General features: G+C 43.8%; 1 protein-coding gene across 1 annotated transcript; it reads right to left on the bottom strand.

The window, feature by feature from the left end:
* Nucleotides 1–15: 15 nt before the first annotated feature.
* ZNF365 (zinc finger protein 365) lies at nt 16–24,573 on the bottom strand. The gene is made up of 5 exons (XM_032423643.1): nt 24,406–24,573; nt 21,922–22,677; nt 9,829–10,009; nt 3,416–3,453; nt 16–2,674 (listed from the first exon to the last, which is right to left on the bottom strand). The coding sequence occupies exons 2-5, from the start codon at nt 22,662–22,664 to the stop codon at nt 2,413–2,415; spliced, it is 1,224 nt and encodes a 407-aa protein (XP_032279534.1). The 5' UTR covers nt 22,665–22,677; nt 24,406–24,573; the 3' UTR covers nt 16–2,412.
* Nucleotides 24,574–24,635: the final 62 nt, after the last annotated feature.

Genomic DNA, 24,635 nt, shown 5'->3' with positions numbered 1-24,635 from the left:
ATATATATATATATATATATATATATATATATATATATATATATATATATATTTAAAAATAAGACCCAAGTGGGACATGGTACATGGCCCAGGCCATGGCATGTAAGTGAAATATCCCTTAGAGTGAGCCAGCTCCCATGTTTCAACAGCAAATTTACATCTCTAAGGAAGCACAACATATATAATGCATTTCCTTGTATGACGGTCAGAATTGAGTTGGAATTAAAAAGAATTTTTTAATATAATAAATCTTAAAATCATTTGTCTTGTGTAATGTATGTAGAGTAGATATGACATTATGGTGCTTTCTGAAGATAACAGAGTACCACTGTCAAAGAGAGCTGTCATGCCCTCTAGGCATATTAAATAAAAACTGAAAATGTAGGTTACGTTAAATAAAACGAAAAAAATCTGGCTGTACCACCTTTAAAAACAAGTTGTTGTCATTGCACACACGGGTTACAGGACAAAGGGCATGCAATATAACCAACAAATCAATTTTTTAGTATGTAAAAGGCTAGAGTGCAATCATGGTATAAACATCAATAATAAATAACTTTGGAGGAGATTAAGTCTCCAAATAAACAATAATTGTAACACTACAATTTTTACAATGTTAGCCTAAACAGTGATATTCACTTCACAGCAATGTTTTTTCCCACTTGATAGTTGCCTGTACACCAGATGAATGGCCCACCCCCGTGAGCCAGATGTCAAAGTGAAGGTTCAAAAATCAACGTTTTCACTATGATAGGTTCAAAATGTTTGTATAATGATAAGTTACACTTTTCAACTTACTGGCACTTTAAGTAACTGCGTTATACCTATTTTTAATGCATTGCTAATCTGACGTTTATTGCAATAACAATTATTCTACTAATGTTAATTAGGTTACACTTTTAATTTTCAAAATAAGAGAATTCAGCTTACATGAACTAATGTATATAGTTTAAAAACCACCCACTACAAACACACACCTTTTGCTGAGTATTTAAAAATAAATTATTAATATACCTGACATATATATTTTGTGTTATATATATATATGTATATGTATACATTTGTGGACATAACTACTCTTTTTTCCAGAAGGATGTCAGCATTTGTAAACTCTGTAGAAGACCTGATGATATTGTTAACATTAAAAAAAAAAAAGTAACATGGAAATTCATTCTTGATGAGAACCATAAAGCAGGAGGTTCTTAACAGATGGTTCTTTATGGAATTGAAGGCTTTTTTTTGGGAGGGAGAGGACAGTCTCAGACTGTGGATCCCACATGCACTGTTTGTTTCAGAAACTACTTTAGAAAGCAGTGTCCAGTGAACGCTTCAAACACCTGCTTGGAAGGTAAGGACGTATATCTAATCATCAAAGGGCACAGAAGCAGCGGGAGGTGGAAAAGGGAGGCCAGCAAGGGGACAGCATGCCCAGAGCCCCCAGCGGCTGCTGCTACTACCAGGGCAGCAGGAAAGGGCTGAGGAAGGTCTGCAGTGTTGCCAGGCCCCGGCTCACAATGCACGAGACGTGCCATCTAGGGCTGCTCCAGCCCTTCAGACCCGGAACTGTGATGGGAACTGATCAAAGAGTTTCATGGCTATAAGGTTTTGATGGGGTCTTCCGTCCCAACCACAGACAACACTAATGGCTTTGAAGACAGAGGCTGCAGCTTGGTCTCGGGGTGCAGAACACTCAGCCAAAGGAGAGAGCAGAGGTGCCCCAAAGTCAGAATAAACACGCATCCAGAGAAACAACAAACCTGAATCGAACAAACTGGAAATGAAAACTGAAGTCTAACGAGATGAGTCCTGGAAGCAACCCAAACATTGAAATATTGATTAACCAGAATACTTGGGGAAACAGGAATCCTTATTTTTGGAAGCTTTCAAATTAATGGAGGGCAAAGTTAAAAACAAATAAAAATATTACTATTTCACTGCCATTAAGAGAACTTTGCATTCCCATTCTTTGCCCCACAATTTAGAGAGCAGTAGACACAGAAGACTTTCTTCCTAGTGCCTGACATCTTGTGTGGCCTTGGGCCTTGGCTGAATCACCCCCACACAGAACCCCAGATGCAGACACTATTGGAGAGTGGTCTATTTATTTTACAAGTTGGAGCTTTCTTTTAACTAAAATTTTGGAATAAGACTGTTTTCATTTTTTTTTTTTCAATTCTTTCTGTAATTTGCCTCTTGCTTCTAAAAGGGGCCTGTAATAAATTTCTGGTTCCCCGAGATTCCCGTTTGTTAAATTCTGGTTAATCCAGGTGCCTGAATGGCCACGAAATAAATGTGTTATGCCCTTTTTTCCAATGTGTCTTACTATGGGATGTATCCCAAAGGGCATTATTGTTGGCCCCCAGAATAACATTCTGCAAAGCCCGGCAATGATAGTCCAGGGCCACCACCCTTTTAGATGATGTTCACAATTGCTGTTGGCTTTTTTTTGGCCATTTTGGGCCTGATGTTGCCTTTCCGGCTAAACCCCAGAGGCTCCCCTTTCTTCGATGGTCTGCAGAGTTCTCTTGGGGACTCAGCCTGTTCGTGAATGGACTTAGCAGGCTGCATGCTGGCTCTGTCATCCTTGGCTTTTCTCAGGTAGCTCCTTCCTTTTGGATGAAAATGGGTCTTGAGATCAGCGTGGTTACACACAGGATGTGGATGCCCTCTACTTCTACAGATGGTCGAGCAGGGGGAGATGAGCAGAAAGAAAGATTTTGTTTAGAACCTTAGAAGAAAAAAACAAAAGCAAAAACAAACCATCCACGGTACACTCACTCCTGCATGCCAGAGTGGCAGAAATGCTGCCAGTAAGTCAAATACAAATCGGTATTTTTCTTTCAAAAAGTCCTGTGGCCTTCATGAAATGATCTCATGATGCCAAATTCCCAGGGAGATGTTACTAGTTCTCTCACCAGAGACAAAACTGAGACACTGAAAATGTAAGGGACTCTCCAGGATAATACATACAGTTAGTCTATGGGAAAGATGAGACCAGAATCCAAACCCCTTGACTCTTTAAGTGACTGTATATAGTAGTAATACTCGTGTAGCCGTCATAAAGTATGTGATTCCTAGCATAAATTTATACATATATTACATATGACGTAGTATACATACATTAATACTACTATAGAGATACTATGATTACACTATACCTCAATAAGAGAAAGTTACATTATAGAATACTGTAAAAATACTCCTGGACCACTAACATACCGCCATATACTAATAGGCTATAAGCATAGTTAAAAGTTGTATCTGCAATTTACAAAATTAGGTACCCAGGCAGGTACATTTTCATCGGAGTCTCTAAAATCCATTTCGAATACAGATATTGTATACATAAAATGTAACCGGAAAACACATTATGCAAACATTATCAAATGGCCCAAGTATAAAAAGATATACATACAGGCATTTGGGTTTCCTATTTGAGAAGATATCTGTAAGCTGAAGGAAAACAAATAAGAAAAAACATTACTTCGCTTGAAGGTTGGATTTGGCTTTAAAAATCTTTCTTGCTTATATTTTTAAGAAACTGTTCCCATTAAGGAAGCCAGGAACTGTTATCAGTAGCACGGCCCATGGCACCTTCCGCCACGGCAGCGAACAAGAACATCTCGTGCTCGGCCTCTGCTTCCTCGGGGAGCCTCTGTGGCTCGCTGTTCTGAGATTTTCAAGAAGCCATTATCAGTCGATCTAAAAAATTTCAAAATGTCAAAGAGCCCTCTAATGGAGCAACATCTGAAGAAACATGTTTTTTAAAACTAGAATGATGCGCCGTTATTTCTTGATTAATTCAGGCTGCATGTGCAGCTAATTTACTACAGCTGTGCTTGGTGACAGTGTATCAACTAAACGGAAAATTGGCATAAAATGTTTATTGCCTAAAATACATCATTTCTAAAGTGAGAGCCTATGAAGACCAACTCCACAACTGTCCCTGAGGCCATCTATCATTGAGATTATTTTCCACTCCCAATGAAGTATCTGCATGCCCTTTTGTGGCTGGGCTCAAATATCATTTGCAGAACAAATTGAGAACCATCATTTTGTGAGCCAGATGTCACCATTCACTTTAGAGGCAAACCCAGTGTACTCCCAACCTTCCTTCCTGACCTCCCTCATGTAGCCTTCGCTAAAAGAAGTGCTGTCACAGCAGGAGGCAGACCCACAGAAGAAGAGGATGATAAAGAAAATGTGCAGAAAGGGCCACGTTGGTGTTGGGGCCCAGTGTGACCAAGACGAGTCCTACCATATTCAAATAATCAGAGAAACCAAGTTCAGCATAACAGGGTCACTCTCCCCGGGTCTCCTGTCTGGAGTTTGAGCTGTAGTCAGAAACAAATCAGAAAGAAGCTTTCCTTAAACTTTTGAGGGTCATGTCCCCAGGAAGGCAAGATGAGATTCCCGGCTTCTGCCTTCTGACTCAATCAAAAGTAAGCTTTACTGTTGACCCTGTTCACACTGGCTGGATTCAACAGGAGATTAATAGAGGTGGACCAAAAAAGGTACCCCCAAGGAGGGTCTTGAGATTATGCAATATACAAAGAAGGTCAGACAGAGGGCTCAGGCAAGCGTCAGGCTGGCAGCTTCTGGGAAACCCGAAGGTTTCAGCATTTCCATCTTTCTGCCATGGCCCTGCTACCACTAGTAAGGGCTTCTTAGCTCTGCTCCTGGAATGGACTTTAGTATTATGTATAAATTGCAAAAAAAAAAAAAAAAAAAGCTTACAGGGTTTCTCTTCCTTTAAATTGCTTCCTTCTTTTTAAAGTTATTCTTATGGCATAACAAATTTTTTTCACTTTACTGTATATATGTATGTAAGCATATAGTTTGATGATTTGTTGCATATGTACGTATAATACTCTTTGGAATTTTATATAAAGTGTGTGTGTGTATGTGTATGTGTGTGTGTATTTACATGCATATGCATACTTTCCTCCCTGGGGAAGAGGCCAACAATGTTATCTAATTCAAAGAGGTCCCTGACTTCCAAAATGTTTTAAGAACCAAAACCTTGGTGCCTATGAATGTCACTGATGGACCCTGCTGGGACCTTAGGAAATTAGAAGAGTTTACTGTGTGTATTACTGAAAGGTAAATGCACAAATAAATATGGCTGGAGATGAGCCATAAAGCTCACCTATACACAGATATATAAGTACCATAACTGTGCAGGTCTATATGTCACGCACTGGATAAAATGCTGACTATATAACCACCACAATTAACCCTCAAAACAACCCTATGAGGTAAGCATTGTCATCCCCACCCTACAGATGTAGAAAGTAAGGCCGAAAAGTTAAGTAGCTGGTTTGAAGCCTGAATGCTTTACCAGTTTTAGAGCTGGGCTTCAAACCCAAGTTAGGACATTCCACGTCCGAGCAAGACTTCACACTGCTCTGCCTCCTTAAGGAGCATGTGTTTGTGGAAGAGCCAGCAAGTTTGTACACAAAAAGATCAATGGAATCCATGGCTGGATCCGAATCTCTCCAGTGATCCTACAGATCATGAGGCTTGGCTGGAGGCAGGGCCTGCTACCACCTTCCCAACAGCACCTCACATGCTCTCCGCCCTGTGAACACAAGAGGCCGCTGTTCCTTCTGGCCCCACGGCCTCAGGCAGATGGAAACGCTCTGCCCCCTTAGGTCCCCTCATTGGCTCTATTTTCTTGTAGTCCAACTACTTTGTAGGAGGATGGGGATCAAGAAGAGTCCTTAAGGAAGGTTCTGGAAAAATATAAATAGCTGCACAGAGAGCCCATCTGAGTGCAAACATGGTGTCTCAGGTTGTTTTGGGTTGGAGAAACTAGGCACCCGGCCCTCCTCCCACCTCCCCTCTGTAAATAGCAGCACTGTATACTCAACTGTTCAGGCCAAAATCTTAGATTCATTCTCGATTCCTCCCTTTCCTTCACCTGCTAAAACCTAATCCTTCAGCAATTCCAACTGGTTTAGTCAACACTGTCCCCAGGATATATCCTATACCCGCCATTTCTCTCCGCCTCCGCTCTCCCCAAGCTGCCATCCCCCTTCCCCTGCCACACCATAATGGCCTTCTGAACTTCTCTCAGTCCTGTACCCCTCTAGTCTATTCTGCACCCAGCAGCCAGAGGGATTTTGCTAAAACATAAATCACCTCCTGCTTACAACCTACCAATGGCTTCCCTCTCTGCTCTGGAACGGATCCAAACTCCTTCTGTGACCCAGAAGCCCCGGCATGATCTGGAACCTTCTTGCATCTGTGACTTCAGCTCATCCCCCAAACGTGCCAAGCTTGTTCCCTTCTAAGCCACTTCCCAATTTTCAGAGAGCCACCTCAGTCCTGTTATTCAGGTCACAGTCCAAATGCAGCCTCCTCTGCAAGGCTTCTCTTCTCCTGACCACGGAGGGATGGGGGCGGCCACTCACACACCTCCTCTCACCTTTTTCTTTACAGGGGTTCTCACCCGCTGAGATCATCCTAGTTATGTGTGGATTTGTTTCTGGGGTCATCACCCTCCTCACTGAGGGCAGGGGCCTCACCCACCTCATTCACCCTGTTCCCCCAGCGCCCAGTAAGGGCTGCATTCCCAATAAATACATACTAAATGAATGGCTGCTAGCCCTGACGTACAACCTGCAGGAACTAACTGCAACACTTAAAATGAGATGATCCGAGCTTTTCATGACCTTCCCTTTGAGCAGGTCTGTGCGTGATTTTGGCAGATGGGATATTAGGTCACTTGATGTCTAATTCGACAGCATTTTTTAGAGCACAAAGACAAAATATCTGAGTAAGCATGTTACGTTTTTAGAAATCAGCCAGGTGAAAAAGAACTCAAATGCTCAAGGGAATTAAGGGGAACTACAGATGCCTAAACATCATTTCAGAAAAGGCATTTACTAAACGTGAGGGGGAGTTTTTCTAGGGCATAAAAGAATCTTAAAGCAGAACACACCTTGGAAAGAAGCACCTCATCCATCAATCTAGAAATTTCACTGCTGTCTAGAGGTGGTAATGAGAAAATGAGGGAAGGGACAGACACTGCTTCTCAGTGTGGCCTTGGTAACAATGAAGAGCCAGGTCGGCTGGGGACGGCATTCCAGGCTGTCCTGAGCTGCACTGTGGAGGGCCTGGGTCAGAATGTTCCGCTCCATCTCAGGGCGCACTGGGGCAACAAGCTGTCCTGGGAGTGGCTGAGGCTCCAGAAGCCAGAGCTCCTCACTGTTCTGTGGCTTCACTAAGGTGGGCCAAGTCAGTCAATAAAGTGATGATTCGAAGCTTTTCCTGCTAAAAGCATCCAAGTTCTTCTGTGTGTGGATGGCCACAGGAACCCTGGGAGGCCAGACTTAGCACTTGCGTTACATCAAAGACACTGTTCCTAATTTCAGAGGTGCGTGTATATTGTTAAGATTAAGCAGCTGAAGGAAAAGGGAGAAATGGTCTGAGGGTCTGCAGACTACATCATAATGTGCTATGTTACGGGCCAAAGTGGAGTCTGGAGGACTTCCACGAACACGGGGAAAGTGCGTCTCTGCTCGATCCTTTCAGAAACAAAGCACCTCATTCTTGGTCTTCTCAGGGCGATGCGTCCTCCCCACAACAGTGACAGTCCGCCTCACTGCAGCCTGACCGTGTCCTACTCACAGACGGCTCTCCCTTCTATATTCCCCACTACCATCTTAACTGCATTTTCCTTTATTTCAATCAGTCAATTCTTCCTCGGGTAGATCAAGTCTGACGAGGGCAGATCATGTCATGTTTGGGACACAGGAGATGCAAATATGGATTAATTCCCTGCTGTATTTGTATGTCTAGATGAATGTGCACGTGTGCCTGTAAATCTGTGTATTTATGTGTGCACATGTATGTGCACACACACACAGAACTTCGTATATACACAGCTGACTAGAAGACCTGAGGCCTGTCCAACTTTTGATGGCGTCTACCATCTCGGTGAAAATAATCACTGGCAATGTCTCTTAAAGGATGTTTAATTTTCAAGCTGGAAAAATAAACCGAGCAGAGGAAAGTGAGCACAGAAATATAAATAAGAGAACGAATAGGCTTCCTCTCTTCCTCCTTGCCTTCCATTGCTTTCAAAGATCCTCTTGGCTTTGTACAGTAGAATTTTACCCATTTCTTAGCTCTGGGTTACTTGTAAGCCTAAATACTAAGACTATTCATGCTACATTTTTATTTTAGAATTCTTAACCACTGGAGTCAGGTGACGATCAGAGAATTTAAGAGGCCAAAGACCCTAGCGAGCATCTGGTCCAACTGCTTCATTTAATAGAATTATAGGCCCCAGAAGACAAGGAGCAGGGCGGGAATGATCTGGAAGCCAGTCCTTTTCACCTCACATCTGGGCCCCGTGACCCCATGCCACACTCTCTCCTGATAGAGAGCAGGATGGGAAGAAGGCAGGAAAGGGTTCAGAGCGTCCCTCCAGCCACACTGAGTTATGACTGCACTCACAGATTCCCAAGGAGGTGAGAGAGGAACTGAGGAGGGAAGCGTAAGCTCCCTCTCAGGAGATCACCGTCACCAACAGGAAAATAATAAACATGTCAGGTGGCTGAAACTGCTTTGATTACAGTTATTGGAACCTCACGGAAGTAACAAACTTACTTCTTTCCAGCCCACTTTTGTGCCTGACTGGAAAGTTCTAGAGCTCCCGTTGCTGCCCTGCTCTAAGGCTGACTATACATTACAGTAAGATTGCGTAATGTTTCTTCATTTCTTCCTTCCTCCCTCTCCTTTTTTTCCTGTTGTCTGTTCCTCCCGCCTTCCTTCTTTTATCCACCTGCTTGTCATCTCATTCCTTCTTTTGTGATTTAATGTTTCCCTTTAATCTTGGCTTCCAGAATGCTCAAACTAAACTTTTTAATCAACCAGTAGCAACTTTACCAACATTTTGGTTAGCATAAATGTTCCCTATTTTTCTTTCCCTTATATGTACAGTCCATTTGCAGGGGAAGTAAAAGAATCATTTAAAAATCTTTGCGGAAGGGGCTAAGCATAAATAAAATCAAACAGATCATGAAAATGTTATAAATAAACCACTTTGGGGTTTCAAAAGTTCTTTTTTTGGCTTTGTTGTTATCAAAAAAACTGTTTAGAGAGCAAATACGACCCCCCATCTCCCTCATCTAGAGCGTGATTATTTGTACCTCCTCCCCAATCCCCAAAGAGACCAGGGAATCTCGATCAAGCCACTTAGCAGAATCTGGACCTTCAGCCGTATCCACGGTTCTTGTCTGGGCTCTGGGGGTTTCTTAAGTCCCTGAAACAATATATAAACTTGTACGCAAATATTTATTATAGAACTGCCACTTGTGAAATTCTCTAAGACTTTTTGAAAATCTACTTAAAGAATGTTTCACCTATAGAGACTAGCAGATGGTGGTGTCCTTCCTCTTCAGGAAAAAAAAGAGGTATGTGGTTAGATTTTGCTACTACAAAGAAAGGCCAAAGCTTTCTTAAGATTCTCTTGAAGAGCTCCCAAACAGGATAATACCTCCCCATCTACTTGAGCACCCAGGTTGAGACTGATGATTTCTTCAGCCACCTCCAACTCTGTTATTCTCTAATATAAAAATATCTCTACCTATTTATGTTGGTGTGGAGTGGTGGGGTGAAGACAACCGTGCATCCGGAATTTCGCTTACTTCCAGGTGTCTTGGATTCACCTGTATGACTTCATAACACAAGGACGGCTGGTGCTAATGTCTAGGAGGTTCCCGCAAGTCATTCCCCAGCTCCCCTCTCCTCTGTCCTTGACCCAATCTCACCATACCCAAGGACCCCAGGCGTGGTGGCTGGACCTGTGTGACTTACCACGTGCTCACTGATGTCTCGGCAGAGGCCAGCAGCCTGCTGGCTTTGATAGTACTCTAACTGCTTTTCTGCCAGTTCTACCCGTTGCAACAGATTCTCAATAAAGTCCTGGAGCCGGGCTTTCCCTTGGACCTCCTTCTCAGCTGCTGCTTCCAGGAAATGGTTGAATGTAACAACTTCTCTGCAAGGCAAAAACGTCAGAACAGAAAGCGGAAAAATGAGCCAGGACTTCATTCATTTAACACGTATTTATTGAGTGCTGACTCTGTGTCGGGCACTGCCCTCGGCATTGTGCTCGCAGTGATGGCGAAAGAGATAAAATGACATTTTAGTGATTCTATTTCGAGATTGCACTGCAGTAGAAAGAGAGTGTCATTATCGAATATCCAAATAAATATCTAGGTCAGGGGTGGTAAGCGCTAAGGAGAAAACTGAAATCGGGTGCAAGGGGACAGAAAGTAACAGAAGAAGGGAATGTGTGAGTGGTATTTTAGAAAGGGGTCAGGGACAACCTTCAGGATAGGGAAACAGGGCAACAGGTACCAAGGAATAAGCCAGGCGGGTTCGCGGAGAGACAGATCTGATGGACAGTTAGGAGGGCTGCCTGGCTGCAGGCAGGGACCGGGAAGGACAGAAGGAGTGGGGGCCACTATAACGACTCCAGATTTTCTTATTATAAATGAGATGGGAAACCAATGGACACTTTTGAGAAAAGTTCTTACATTTTAAAAGTCTAGCTGCTGGGGGAGAAAGAGAGCACAGGGAGGGAAGGTGTGGAAAAAAAAGGGCATGCGGAGTAAAATGAGTCACCTTGTCCAACTGTGCATTTTTGAGCTAAAAGTGAAATAGTCCAAGAAATGCCATCCTGAGGTTGACCCAAGGTCCGCCGGGAAAGCTATGTTAGCTGACAGAGGAGAATTCATGTGCAGGACTGCCCTTCCCCTAAAAAGTTGAGCAAAATACCTCAAACAATATTCCTTTATCCACATACAGATCCAGAAAAATTTTAATAACTTTATTACTATTTGATATCTTTTTATTTCTAATGCATGGATGAAAACAACACTTTCCTGACTTAAAATGAAATCCGTTCTTTATAAAGATTCAAATACATGAGGAATATAAAGAAGAAAATACCATCTGAAACCCCATTAACCTGAGACCAACACCTGTAACAATTTGGTAGCCATTCTCACGAGCAACTCTGCGAAAACACACATACATACAAACATACAAACACACAAACACACAGGTGCTTGGCCTTTTTCTCAGGCCAAGTACCAGGTAATCAGCATGACCAACAGGTGCATATTATCACAACTCTCTTCATCCAATTCTCAATAAGAAATTATAAAGATCTTTCAGCCTTCCCCTTTGTATGTCCTGCCACACCCACCAGGAGTAATGAATTCCATCATTTTATCACCTGTTGGATATAGTACTTCTTGTATGTGTCTTCAGAATCTCTCTTGACCCTCAAGGAGTACCCCCCCCCTCCTTTATCTGGCCACTTTCAACTTAATGCAGAACCAAGATTCTAAAGACTGCTCATTCTCCTCCCAGCCTCTTTCATTTCAGATTAAGAAATCCCATTTTAAAAAAATCTAACTCCATCAGTTGTTCTAGATAGTTGATGAAATCCACTGCCCTCTCTGCACCTTCCATTTAGCTCCATAATTTCTTGAGAGCAGAACTTCAGGTAAGTCTGACCCAGGAAGTTTTACAGAAGTTTTTTGCAAAATAGTTGGTAGTGGTTTCTTGCTCCTTTATTCTGTACAATTAGTCAGTGACTCACTTTTACAATTATTTGTGATTTTTTTCTCTCACAAATGTGACATGTCACACTTGGCTATATTGAAACTTTTCTGACACTTCCTTCAGAGTCAAATGTCTCTGCAAAGCCTTAGAAATTACATATTCATAAAAATAGAAAAGAGACTGGTTCTGACATGATTCATCACAGAACTGCTTATTATACTAACCCCCCTTTTTTTCTAGTTTCCTCTCCAGGATCAAACATAAACCCCAATTCCATAATAATTCTATTATCTTTCAGTAGCTAAGAAAAATTCACATAAAAGAAATGAATCCCTTTGGAAAGGAGTTTTCTCCCATCATCAAGTCTCAAGTTTATTTCCAGATGTTTCCGTATGAGCCCTGCATGGAAGACACGAACTTTCCAAGCTGTTCAGGCCACGGACACCAGCCAATTTTAAAGCGCTACTGTCATTCAGCTTTTATCTGCCTAAGTAACCTTAAACTAGCAGCAAAATAATGGAGGGCCCGTCCGGGTGCTATATCCAGCATGCCACATCTGTTCATGGCTCTGAGGAATGGCTGAGATCCCCTAGATGGAGCTCAAAAGTACCACTAGAAAACAGAGCCTGGGAAATGGCTATTCCTTCGTCTTTCTGACATTAAGGCTTCCATTCATTCAGAGTAGAGACTTCGTAGGTGATTAGTTAGGATATCTGAATCGTGTCAGGAGTTTCCAAACTGTACTTATAGGGAAAACAACCAAAACCCACAACCCTCTCCCTTACCCAAAAGAAAAACATAGACAAAGAGCCAGTGTATTCTTTTCAATTCATTTTGGTTTGTAATATTTACCTCATTACGGAAATATTTTACATTTATTTTGGGAAAGATAAAAATTGACCTATTAAAAGATCTAAAACTGAGCAAGGGCCAAATCAGCCTTTTTGCTCCCTGCTCTAAGCCCATCACTTGATATAATACATGACATATAATGTTCAATATATATTCGTTGTAATGAATATTTTAAAGGACAAGGAAGAAACAAAAAATGACCCATAATCCCAACACCCAGAGGTACCTACTATCAACATCCTAGTATATTTTTCCAGTCTTTTTTTCTTTCTATGCATATTTACTATTTGGCGGTTCTCAGGCTGTAAAGCTTAGAATGTAAAACAGCAATATTTGACCTCTTAATCCCACAGGATTAACATCTCAAAAGCAAGAAAACAAACCTGAGTGCAATACGGTTTATGACTGTGGCTATATTTTTAAATCATGGAATGTTTTGCTACTGGTTCTATATAAAACTTTTGCAGGGCGCCTGGGTGGCTCAGTTGGTTAAGCGACTGCCTTCGGCTTAGGTCATGATCCTGGAGTCCCTGGATCGAGTCCCGCATCGGGCTCCCTGCTCGGCAGGGAGTCTGCTTCTCCCTCTGACCCTCCCCCCTCTCATGTACTCGCTCTCTCTCATTCTCTCTCTCTCAAATAAATAAACAAAATCTTTAAAAAAAAAAAAAAAAAAAAACTTTTGCAAATTAACATCAATGCTCCTAGCTGATCCTGGAGTGTTATGTCATGCTGTAGAAGAGAAGCATCTTTTTCTAACCTCTCCCTCATCCAATTACCTTGTGCCCTGAAGCTGAGAAGTTAACACCCTTTGCATTTTTCAACCAACCTGGTGTCAATACTAACTTAATTTCAGTTTATGAGTGGTTCACATCAACTAAAAAAAGAAAGAAAGAAAAAGAAAAGACAGTTAAAACAAGCCTGATGATTTAATTTCAAATAAGATGTTATATAAGACGATGGCTGGAGAAGTGCCTCATGCTGAGAATATGTCTGGGTGTCTGTATTAGATAAAAACGGTAACCAAACCCAGTGACTAATTGTGGACTAGCCTGTGTGTACAACTTCAGATTCCCCTTTCACATCCTGTTCAATCTGGACCAACAATATCCAGAAACACCTCATATTTCCCCAAGGAATCTTGGGAATTTCCTGAATGAAAAAGAACGAGGTTTAACCACATTGCATTTATAACCGCTTTAATAATTAGACCAAACCGTCAAATATCCATTCAAAGTGGAAGACAGACCAACAGGTTTCAATATAAGGAAGAACAAGATATTCCCTGATAGGATTTCAGATCCCATATCTCAATGAATCTTGAAGAAACTACCAATTGTCAACTTCTGGCCTAGTAGCAAAGCAGAATATCCTGTTCTCGGACAAAGCTATTAAAGCACCCCTCTCTTTTCTTACTACATATATATGTGAGATCGGATTTCCTTCATCTACTTCCACCAAAACAACAGATTTGCAACAAACGAAACGCAAAAGTAACAAGGTCCAGTTGCCTTCTATTTAAGTCAGATATTAAAAATATTTGCAAAACTTATAAAACCATGTTACTCTTTTTGCTAAAGAGTATTGTTATCTTATTGTTATTTTTAAATAAATTAATAATTGTATTTTGAATTTCTAAGTTTTAATTTCTTTTTTTTTTGAAGATTTTATTTATTTATTTGGGGGAGAGAGAGAGAGAACACAAGTGGAGGGGAGAGGCAGAGGGAGAGGGAGAAACAGACTCCCTGCCGAACAGGGAGCCCGATGCAGGGCTTGATCCCAGGACCCCGAGATCATGACCCAAGCCGAAGGCAGACGCTTAACCAATTGAGCCACCCAGGTGCCCCTAAGTTTTAATTTCTAATTCAGTAAATATTGATAGATAAAACTCACGCTAACAAAACTTCTGGGGGTCCTTAGATATTTTTTTAGCAATATAAGAAGAAGTGGGGCCAACAGTTTGAGATACTGCCAGGCTGGGTACAGGTGCTCCTGAATCTCAGAACGTGGGTGAGGGGTGGGCAACGAGGGCTGGAACCCCAGGAGGATGTGGTCACAGTCCACACAGTTATTTGTTCCACTATTCGGTAACTCGACAAACACTTATTGAATGCTAGCAGGTACTGGGCTTAGTGCTGGGGCAGTCCTGAGCCCATGGCTATCCTCATGAAGCTTACTGCTGAATCCAGGGTCAGCCCACGTTTCGTGAAGGACTGGGGAGTATATATTTCAGGCTCTGCAGGCCATCTGGTCGCTCTCACAATTATTCAACTCTGCCTAGCGCAAAAGAACCCTAGACGCTGTGTAACAATAAAACTTTATTTATGGACACTGAAATTTGAATTTCATATAATATCCATATGTCGTGAATTATTATTTCTCTTTTGGATTTTTTTTCAAATTAAAAATTCTTAGCTCACAAGCTCCTCAAAAACAGGTAGCAGGCTGGATAGGCTGGCAGTGTGCTAACCCTGGATACAGTGGGAGAAGCAAATATTAAAAGAAACAAATGCTGAAATAAATATATAATTACAAAGCTGAGCTGAATGACTAAGAGAAAGAATAATATGATGCCATCAGAGAGAAGAGGAAGAGACTTGTGTGGTTTTATTTTAGGTTCTCAACCCTGTGACCTAGAATACAGGGGGAAGCCTGGAGGGCCAGATGGGAGAGAAGACAGAGGGAACCTGAGTGACATCCCATCAGGCTGTGTGCAAACCAGCTTCGGGGAAGCTGAGTCTACGTCACTTCCAGCCCCATCTTTGACTTCTCATATACGTATTTTTTAAAAAGGTTAAATACTATAGAACACAAGGTTTTAAGCTTTGGTGGAAAATACGCTTTATTTAATAAAATCAATACTTAATACTAAAGGAAAAAGTACCAGTATAGGATAAGAAACTGGTCTGAAGCTCACTGTTATGCAGAATGAAATGCAGAGCTAGAAATCTGTCCACATCCTGAGATTCACAAACAAACAAAGGGGCACCGAGTGAAAAAACCCTTTCAGTGTGATCAAAGCTTTATTTAGAAAGCGTACTTGTTCCCTCAGACACTTGTTCATTTACAGGATGGCCATAGGTCTGAAACATTGATAATATTTAATTTTTTACAGATCGAACCCCTCAATTACTTCTTCTGAGGTGGGTTAAAGACAGGATAATTCAGAGAAATTAAAGATACACTGTCATGTGATGAACCCACTCTAGAAGCAGGTGTAGAGATAGAGGGAAATGTGCATTAATGCATCCCGGTGTTCACTACAATGTTACAAAGCCATCTAACCATGCATTGTTAATAGGAGACAACGCACTGATCATATTGCATACTGTAATTTACAGTCATTTCCCTATGTTTCCAGCTTTCATGGCCATCCCATAGCCTGATGTTCCCCTTGGGCCTCATAAATGCACACCACCTCTGTCTCTGCTCCAGCACCGGGGACCTCCCTTCATTCAGCCTGTGAGCCAGATTCTTACTTCTGCACATGCTGTTATTCCACTGGGGTCCCTCCCACTGCCTTTCCCTAGCCCCCGTTCTTAATGAGTCTTCTAACCTCAGGGCTCTCCTGTTAGGAAGCTTTCCCACATGTGCCTAGGTGTGGGTTAGGTGACCTGCTGTGTTCTCCCGCAGAACGTTGCCTCCTACCACAACGCACACTGCAAAGAGGACTAGTCATGCCGTGTACCCCATTCCACTGGGAAATCTGTGTGGTCAGGGACCTTGCCTGCTCCTTCACTGTGCTAACCCCAGCTCCAAACACTAGCCCAGCACACAACAGGGGCACAACAAATTTCTGCTGAGTGCATGAAACGGACAACCACACTCTAGCTGAAAATCTTTAACTGACAAAAAGAGCCTGAGGTTTCTTTTTATCTTTTTCCAGACAAGTACTAGGGCATAAAACCAAAAAGTAATCCACAATACAGGTACCTCCCACAGGACTGAGGGTGGGATCTAAAATTGATGCTTCTCTTCTATTCTTAAACAACACTTTAAAATCAGCTTCTCCTCCCAAAGGCAAAGCTCTACCAAGTTATTTAAATTTCATTTTACATTACTGATTTATGAACCTCTTTGGAGGTATGTGAAATGGTAAAAATACCTCTGGCTAAAAATAGGCTAGCTATTGATCACAGAGCACGTCAGACAGACCGTAATGTCAGCCGCGAGGCAAATCCTGAAGCTGGAGTCCACCACCTTGCAGTGCTGGGAGCCGGGCTGCCAACCTGGAGCTCAGGGTTGGCTCCTCTGCATCCCAAGGGGCCCCACAGGGTGGAATGGGCACCTGCGGCCCATCTGAAGCCATGCCATCTCTACTTTTGTTGGCCCTTTGCCTCACCTTTCTCTTTTGGCTTCTTTGACTAAACCAAAAGGTATATACTTCTCATTAAGAGCTTAAAAAATAACTCTAATGAGAAAGTCAAATGACTCTCACTGGTAATAAGTAGATCAACACTACATCTAAGCCCCTTGGTCCAGACAGAAAGAAGGTACACGGACATTAGACAGAGAAAAACGGAATATTTTCCTTGGTCTCCAACTTTTAACCATCCCTAAGAGGGCGTGTTTGACGTCCAGTTTTCCTACATTACTTTTAAGTCTGCATGGAAAGCAGCCTGGAAAGAGAGGACCTCATTTACATAAACGCACTAAAATGTGGAGCAAACAGACCCCTCCCTGTCCCACTGAACCCTACATGTAACATGATTTTTCCTGGCCTGTTTCCTAGCTATGGATCCATCTGGAGACCAAATTGTCTACTCACTGCTTTAGCTGATCAAAAATAGAAATGCTGTAATTAAGTGGCAAGAGGGTTTAGCTGTGCAAAGCAAGGTATACCAAGTCAAACTTTAAAAGGCCAGCATCCCACAGCTAGCTTACGATAGAAACCTAACACATGTTACCTGGCTCAGGCCATCCCTTTAGGCCTCTTTCATCATACCCTTAATGATCTGTTTAATGTTTAATTTTACCTTCTGGCCTCTTCCTGCTGTAAATGCAGAAACGGGACTCATCTGGTATACCACGGTAGGACCTAGAACAGTACCTGACGCACGGCAGGCACTTAGTGCAAGATTTGTCTCCTGGGCTGACTGCCAGCTGAGAGCAGGGCAAATAATGAAGGAAGAAGGGAAGGATTATACCTATCGTAGCTTGCAAGGGAGTAGGATGGAGATTCGACAGAATTATAAGGGGGCCCCTCACCACAATCAAGGGCTGGCATGCTCCATTCTGACTGGCCACGGACAACCAGAGAGTCACGTTAAAAGCCCTGGGCTGGTATTCTGGAAGCTGAATAGCATAACCACACTTAGGATGCCAGCATTCCCTATTTCCCAACACCTTTGATGCCAGCTGATATCTCCTTTAATCTCATCAGAAAAATAAATGACGTCACCGTAGCAGCTCTCTCAAAACAGCAAAGAAGCCAGCCCATTCCAAAATGGGCCAGATTCAGTATTACATAAGTCGTGACGCTTTGGGCAAATACCCCATTTTCAAAAGTCTGGCTGAGACACAGTGAATTAATGGAAAAAGCACTCAGCAGAGAGACAGGGAATATGGGTTTCAATTTCAGCTCTGCTACCAAATCTTTGTCCTTGGGCGAGTCATTCCACTGCTCTGGGCTTTATTTTCCACATCTGTAAAATGAGAGTGTTATCCTGAAGGAGACGAGGAGTACCTTCCAGTTCCCAAAACACACGATCTCCTCAGGGGCCATCTCTAATAGTCTTTCTTCTCCCTGCTGTCCCTTCAATGTCGCTCTCCTCTGGCCACCGATGCAAATACTGCCCTTCCTCCTCACTTCCTCAGTGTGGCCTCTCCACATTAAAAAAAAAAAAAATCTGTTCTCTAATAGTTTATCAACTTGAAACCATGCCTTGTATTTAAGCACTTGTTCCAACTACCTTGGGTCTGAACATGGACATGATCACAGGGATGTTTTATGCTTCCTATGCAGGATGTTAGCTCCTTAGAGGAAAAGAGCATGAATTTTATGTTCCCCATATACACCTAGCATGGTGCCAGGCACATCACAGGTGCTCAGTTAGGGCTTTCCAGTCTTACCAGAAGGAGGTACAGAAAAACTTGGGATTACTGGTATTACACAGGTGTGCTCCAAACCTTGGATGACCCACTCAGCCACAAATCAGCTACCATCCAAGTCTATCCTTTCTTGTTAAGGGATACCTTACCGCAAGGTTGGCTGGGACTGATTTACCTGATTACAGGCAGGGGCTACCCTATAGCTCTGAATGCTCTTGAATAAGTAAATACCCGCTTCAATAGCACTTTTAAAGTTGCAGAGACTTTGTGAAGATGACGGACAACATCTCCCTTGGATTTGCACCCCAGACACAAATAGACACCTCTCTCCAGGGATACAATGAGACTCACCAGCCCAAAAAGTACAAGATACTGCCTATTCAATCTCCTCTGTTATAGAGCTTACATAGGCCCTCTATAATGCAAGGCCATTCAGCCTATGGACAGCTTCAGGGCAGAAGCGGCCCTGGAGTCTTTCATTTCAGTTTGAAAGAAAGGATTTTAAAGTTGAGAGAACAAATCCGTAAGCAGAAGAGCCTCCTAAGCCTCACTTGAAAGGATTTTAAAATTGAGGGAAAAACAATCCGTTCGGGAGAGAGCCTCACGTAGGTGTTTGGGTTTTTTTAAACTGAATCTCCCATCTGTGTCTCAAAGGGTCCCCAGAGTTGAAGTCCATGTTGAGTAGCACTGCAACCACGCGCTTTCTCTCACAAATAAGTCTTGAGGGCTCATCTGGAGGGGTTTAGCAGGGCAGCACAACTCCTGGTTTGCTCTCTGGCCAAATAGGGTCTTCCCGTATCTAAGAGGTCACCTCTTCGGTCAAAGACACAGCTCCGTGAGGGCTGGTGAGGAGGGAAGGGGCTCATCCTGGGCAGGCAAATCTAGTCGAATGAACTCGGTTTCAGTGGTGCGGCAGATGGGCAGCTGGCTTGCTCTGCACCCCCGTTTTGGGGGCAGGGGTGGGTGTCAGGGAGGCCGAACACTACAGACCCTGAGGGAGCTGGCCAGTCACCCTCTCAGACCAAGAGCTCCAGTGTCCTTCCTGGGAACAAGACTCTTTCAGTGCTATTTTACGTACAGAAAGAGTGATTATTTGAGACCTGAATACGAAACTGACAGGCCAGGCCAAATGAAGGCTTAAAAAAAATGAAGACTTTGTTAATTTTATGTTTAAAAGTTTAAGGCAGTTTCACTGTATTTTCATTGAAAGTGTTTTTATTTTTAATGTTATTGCTGCCGCCCCCCTCCGTAGTCCAAAATGACATACTAAAAACCAATTCATAATTTATCTTCAGATATACTCACAAAAACATGAACAAAGACATATGTATAAGGCCGTTAACTGAGGCACTATTTTTAATACTAGGAAAACAGAACAAAACCATGTATTCATTAATAGCAAGCTGATGAAATCAGCCATGAAGGCATCCACACCACGGCCATGCGATAGCCAAAAGGAATGACATAATCCTATATTTAGTGCCTGAAGGATGCCTGCAACACACTATGTTAAAACAACAACAAATTCCACACATAAGTGGCAGAATAGTATGTGTCACGATTCCACTTGGGAGAATATAGCATCTCTCTCTGTGTATAAAGTACATACGATTGTAACTACATAGGAAAGGTCTGGAAGGACATTCACCGAGCTAAACAGTAGCTGTCTCTGGAGGATGGAGCAGGGTATGCTTGGAGAGGAAGGGACACTTTTAACACATACAGTTCTACCCTGTTAAATTTTTTTTTTTTTTATGAGTATATATTACTTTTTCAATTGGTCTTCAGGTAACAGCACTGGGTTAACATTATCATAATTGATCCACGCATGGCCCGCTTTTACTAAGTTAAGTTATATTAAGATATTCTTAATAACTAAGCACTCTTGAACCCAACACCCCAAACAAAAGTTAGATCCTTGGCAATAACCTAGATCTAACTATATGATTCTCCCTGCCATCATACTGGCTTCCCTCCAGGCAACCACCAGCCCAAATCCCACATTCATTATTTACTTGTGTAATTAATAAGTAAAATATGACAAATCAATATGTGCAAACAGTTTGTTTTCCTTTTAAATTCATTGCGCTTCAATCAAACAGAAATACCACAAATTTAATTCTAAGCTTGTCTTTGCACATAGGGGAACCCCATCTGCCATTTTTCCGGTGATGCAATGTTAATCACCCTGGTGGCCGCAATGGGTCATCATGGCACTAACTTCCCACGGGGAAACTCCAGAAGCCAAGAAAGAAACATTTTTCATTACAGATCATTTCCCTAAAAGCAAAGTAAATCCGTGGCTGATTTGAATCTGTCCTCACTAGGTAATTAAAAAAATTTCTAGTTGATTAGAGCAGACTTTCCCTCTAGGTAGAATGTAGGCATTTAGTGATACTAAGTAATGATCTCTTTAATATATAGGGTTTCTCAGCCTCTCGCCAAAGGGAGAGGCTTTAATTACTACACTTTAAGAGACAATACATGATAGAAGAGTGCCAGTGGACACAGAAAGTATGAAATTAAGTCAACCTCTATAATATAATCCAAGTTATTTGAAACCTTCCTTCTAGGTTATCCTAGGGTATCCATTTTTATGCCCTTTGATTCTACGAATTCTGAGCCTCCATTTAAAATTAAATCCAACATTCTGCATTTGGGAAATATACTGCATTATTAGGTATGCTTTTCTAGTTTGAGTTGAAGCCATACTTCCTGATAAGGAAATGCTTTTCCAAGTAGGATGTCTTTCACCTCTATCTTGTGAAAACCACTTGTCAACTCTGTGCAAGCCTAACTGACTCTAGTATCACATACCGTTCTACAAAAAGAAAATTCTCAAACTAAAATCACAGAAGCCAGCAGGATCAGAAAGTCTCCTCTGGGTTTACTAATGCCTGCTTCTTCCAAATAAAAACTATAATTAAATGGATTCTCAGCTACCAACATTTAATTAACACGAGCAGATAATCCAAAATGGCAAAGAAGCCAGAATTACTGGTATTTAGAGCATATTTATATACTCGAACAAGACAGCATCTCATATTCTTGACTTGGCTACATGGAGGGAGGCTACCAAGGAGAAATGGCTGGGCTAGAGCCGCCTCTCTGCCTTCCCATTCACCTCCCCCCTGCTCACCAGCTGGTGCTGGGAACCGATCCCACCACAGATACACTGCTACTCCTCTCTCTCAAAACGAACGTTCCTATAATTTCCAAGGCGAGAAGGGACTGAATATTTTGACTCTCCTGCTGCCGGGTTGCAGACTATACGCACAGAGGGTCAATGGTATCCAAAGCCTTGTGCATCCCGCGTTCAACTGTACAATGCGAAAGGCAGCCAAAGTAGCTGCAAGTAAGAAAAACCAATCGTGGCTTGACCTGTGCTTGTAACTCGGGGGTAGGTGCCTAAAGCGACGGCACAACACCACTTACTCTTCCTTCCGGAGCAGCTCCTCCTCGGACTCGCTCAGGCGCTGCCTGAGCGCAGCGATCATCTCCACCGCCACGTCCACCTGGCGGTTCAGGGCCCGCTCTCGCCTCTGCACCTCCTGCTTTTTCTGCGTCAGCTGCACAAAGGCCGCCCGAACTTCCAACAGTTCGGCCGTTTTCTGGGCCAACTCTTTGGTGAGTTTATCGATTCTCTTCTCGATGGTCCTGTCCACGGCCTCGACCATCCGGTTGAATTTTTCTCGGACGTGGGCCTCGAAAGCGGCTTTGGTGTCCGAGGTGGGCAGTCCGGGACTGGAGCGCGGCCCCTCCAGCGAGTCTGCACGCAGGTCCAGCGCCGTGTAGGTCTGCACGTAGGACACGGGCCGCTCGGCCACCACCTCGAATGGCTTCCTGTCCTTGGAGTGTTCGTGCGGAATGCTGTACAAGTTCACATAGCTGGGTTTCTGCTTCACCACGTGGCCCGTGCCCTGCAGTTTTCCCTGTTTCAGGGGTTCTGAGGCAGTGACTAGGTCTGTGTCTTTGAGGGACGGGAAGAGGCTGCATTTGGTCAGGAGGGTTCTTTCCTGGTAGCTGTGACTGAATTCCAGATGGGCCCTCAACGAGGACAGACTTCTAAACCTGGTATGGTCTCCACACCTCGGGCAGCGGAACGGCAGGCACACGGCAACATTCTGGAAGGACTCCTGCCAGGGGTATCTGCTTGCCTCAAAAGCCTGCTGTTGCATTACTCTTCAGGTCCTGGGCAGGGCAACGGAAAACAGGTAGTTTACACATCTGTTTAAAAAGTGCTGCTGAGACGCTTGTGGCCCCTCACCTCTACCAGGGCAGAGGCTTTTGGCTTCAAATGCCTTTGGCATATAATATCTCACATTAAAATTAAAACCTATGATCCGCGGGCCAAATCCAGCCGCATTCACTCCTTTCTGTGTGGCCTACTACTGCTTTTGCACTGAAGGCAAAGGTGAGTGACTAGTTGGGACAGAGCCTCTATGGCCTGCAAAGCCAAAATGACTTACTCCTGGGCCTTTAGGAAAAGCTTGCCAAGCTCCCCCCGCCCCAGCCCAAGATGAAGAAGGTGGGTAAAATTCTCTTTTTGCAGATGAGAAAACTGGAGCAAGGAGGTAAAGTAATGAATTCAAAGCCAGATGGAAAGTGGCAGATCCAGAAGTGGAATTTAAGTTTCCTGCCCTCCTGAACTGAGCACACTCACTGCAAACCTGTGCCCTATTCTACTGATACAATCCTGATAAGCATGAATTCCAAAAAGGAGGAAAACTCACACGAATTGTCAAAATTTGTCCTGAGAGAGAGAGTTCAGCGATCTTTCTTCAAACATAGGAATGATACTACTCAAGCTAGGCGCAGTGGCATTAAACACAGAATCAGCTGGAAATTTTTCAACCTGAGATTTTGCCTTTAGTTATTGTTGTGATGGCATAAATCAAAATATTATGGTAACAATGATAGCCTCCCATATTCCAGATTTACTGACATTTGGGAACTCAAGATATCAAATATATTTTGACCAAAGAGGGACCATGGTCGAGACTTCAGAAAAATAACAGTGTTCTGAATGGATTTATCTCGTCTCTGATCCTGTTTTAATTTGATAACCTTTAGAGATGGCCAATATTTGAACCCGACAGGTATCAGCATAACTCTTTTAATAACAGGAAGTTCTTATTTCCTTGTAGCAATTTATTATCTTAGCCCTAGCAACAGATGACTGCTAGCAACCCTATTCTGCAAGCAGGGCATACCTATTCCCTCCAGGAATGGTTTCTACTTAAATGTAACAAGCCCTGGGCCCCCCAAAAGAGGAAGCTCAACTAAGGGTCTAGACTGGAAAGTGTTGTTATTGGGCCCTCAACCTCTTCAAAAAGCAGAGGCGCAAACGGTCCCCAGCCAGCTAGGCAAAGCCTCCAGGTTAATAAGCCTCTGGCCCCTAGAGAGGGGAACCTCTTCCTGTGCTACGGCGGCGGGCCGTTTAACGGCCGGTTTTGTGGAGACAGGATGCAAACCCTGACCGAAAAGGCAGCAGAGAGGTGAAGGCAGGGGAAGTCAGGATTTCAAGGGGTGAAGTGGGGAAGGGTTGGCATCCCCGAATGGGGAAATGGGTAGTCACACACTCTGGGAGTACTCGTGCTTTCAAGGGCCCAGGGGAAACCCCAGTCCACAGGGCTGGCGGAAAAGCCCTCACTCCCTCTGCCCGCGCAGGGCAGGCTGGCAAAGATGCTCTCCGGAGGGTCCCGGCTCTCCCCGCCCCCGCTCCGCTGCGGGCCAGCCCTCGGGAGCCAGAGTGGATTCGTGCGCACACGAGTTCCCGCAAGTGGGGGCCGACAGCCTAACTCCCCGCCGCGCGGAGGGGACGCGACCCCTCCCCAGCCCGGGACCGCCCCGCCGGTCCCCTCTGCCGCGCCCCCCGGGCCGGGCCGCAGGCGCAGAAGCCCCGCTGCCGCCACTTACCCGACTTGTTGCTGCAGCTGCAGCCGCTGCTGCTGCCGCGGCGACCGGTGCTACTGCTGCGGGAGCAAAGCGGTTTTCAGCAGAGCCGTAAATCAGGCTGAGCCCGGGCCCGCTCCCACCCCCCGCGCACCCCCACGCCGGGACCCGCGGCGTCCAGGGCGGAGCGTGGCGCGGGCCGGCGGGGGCGGCGCGCGCGGCTGCGGGGGACCCCGGCGCCCGAGAGCGACCGC

This window comes from Phoca vitulina, unplaced genomic scaffold, assembly GCF_004348235.1.
Source record: "Phoca vitulina isolate PV1807 unplaced genomic scaffold, GSC_HSeal_1.0 scaffold29, whole genome shotgun sequence".
NCBI lineage: Eukaryota > Metazoa > Chordata > Mammalia > Carnivora > Phocidae > Phoca > Phoca vitulina.
This window is presented reverse-complemented; position numbering and strand designations above follow the sequence as displayed.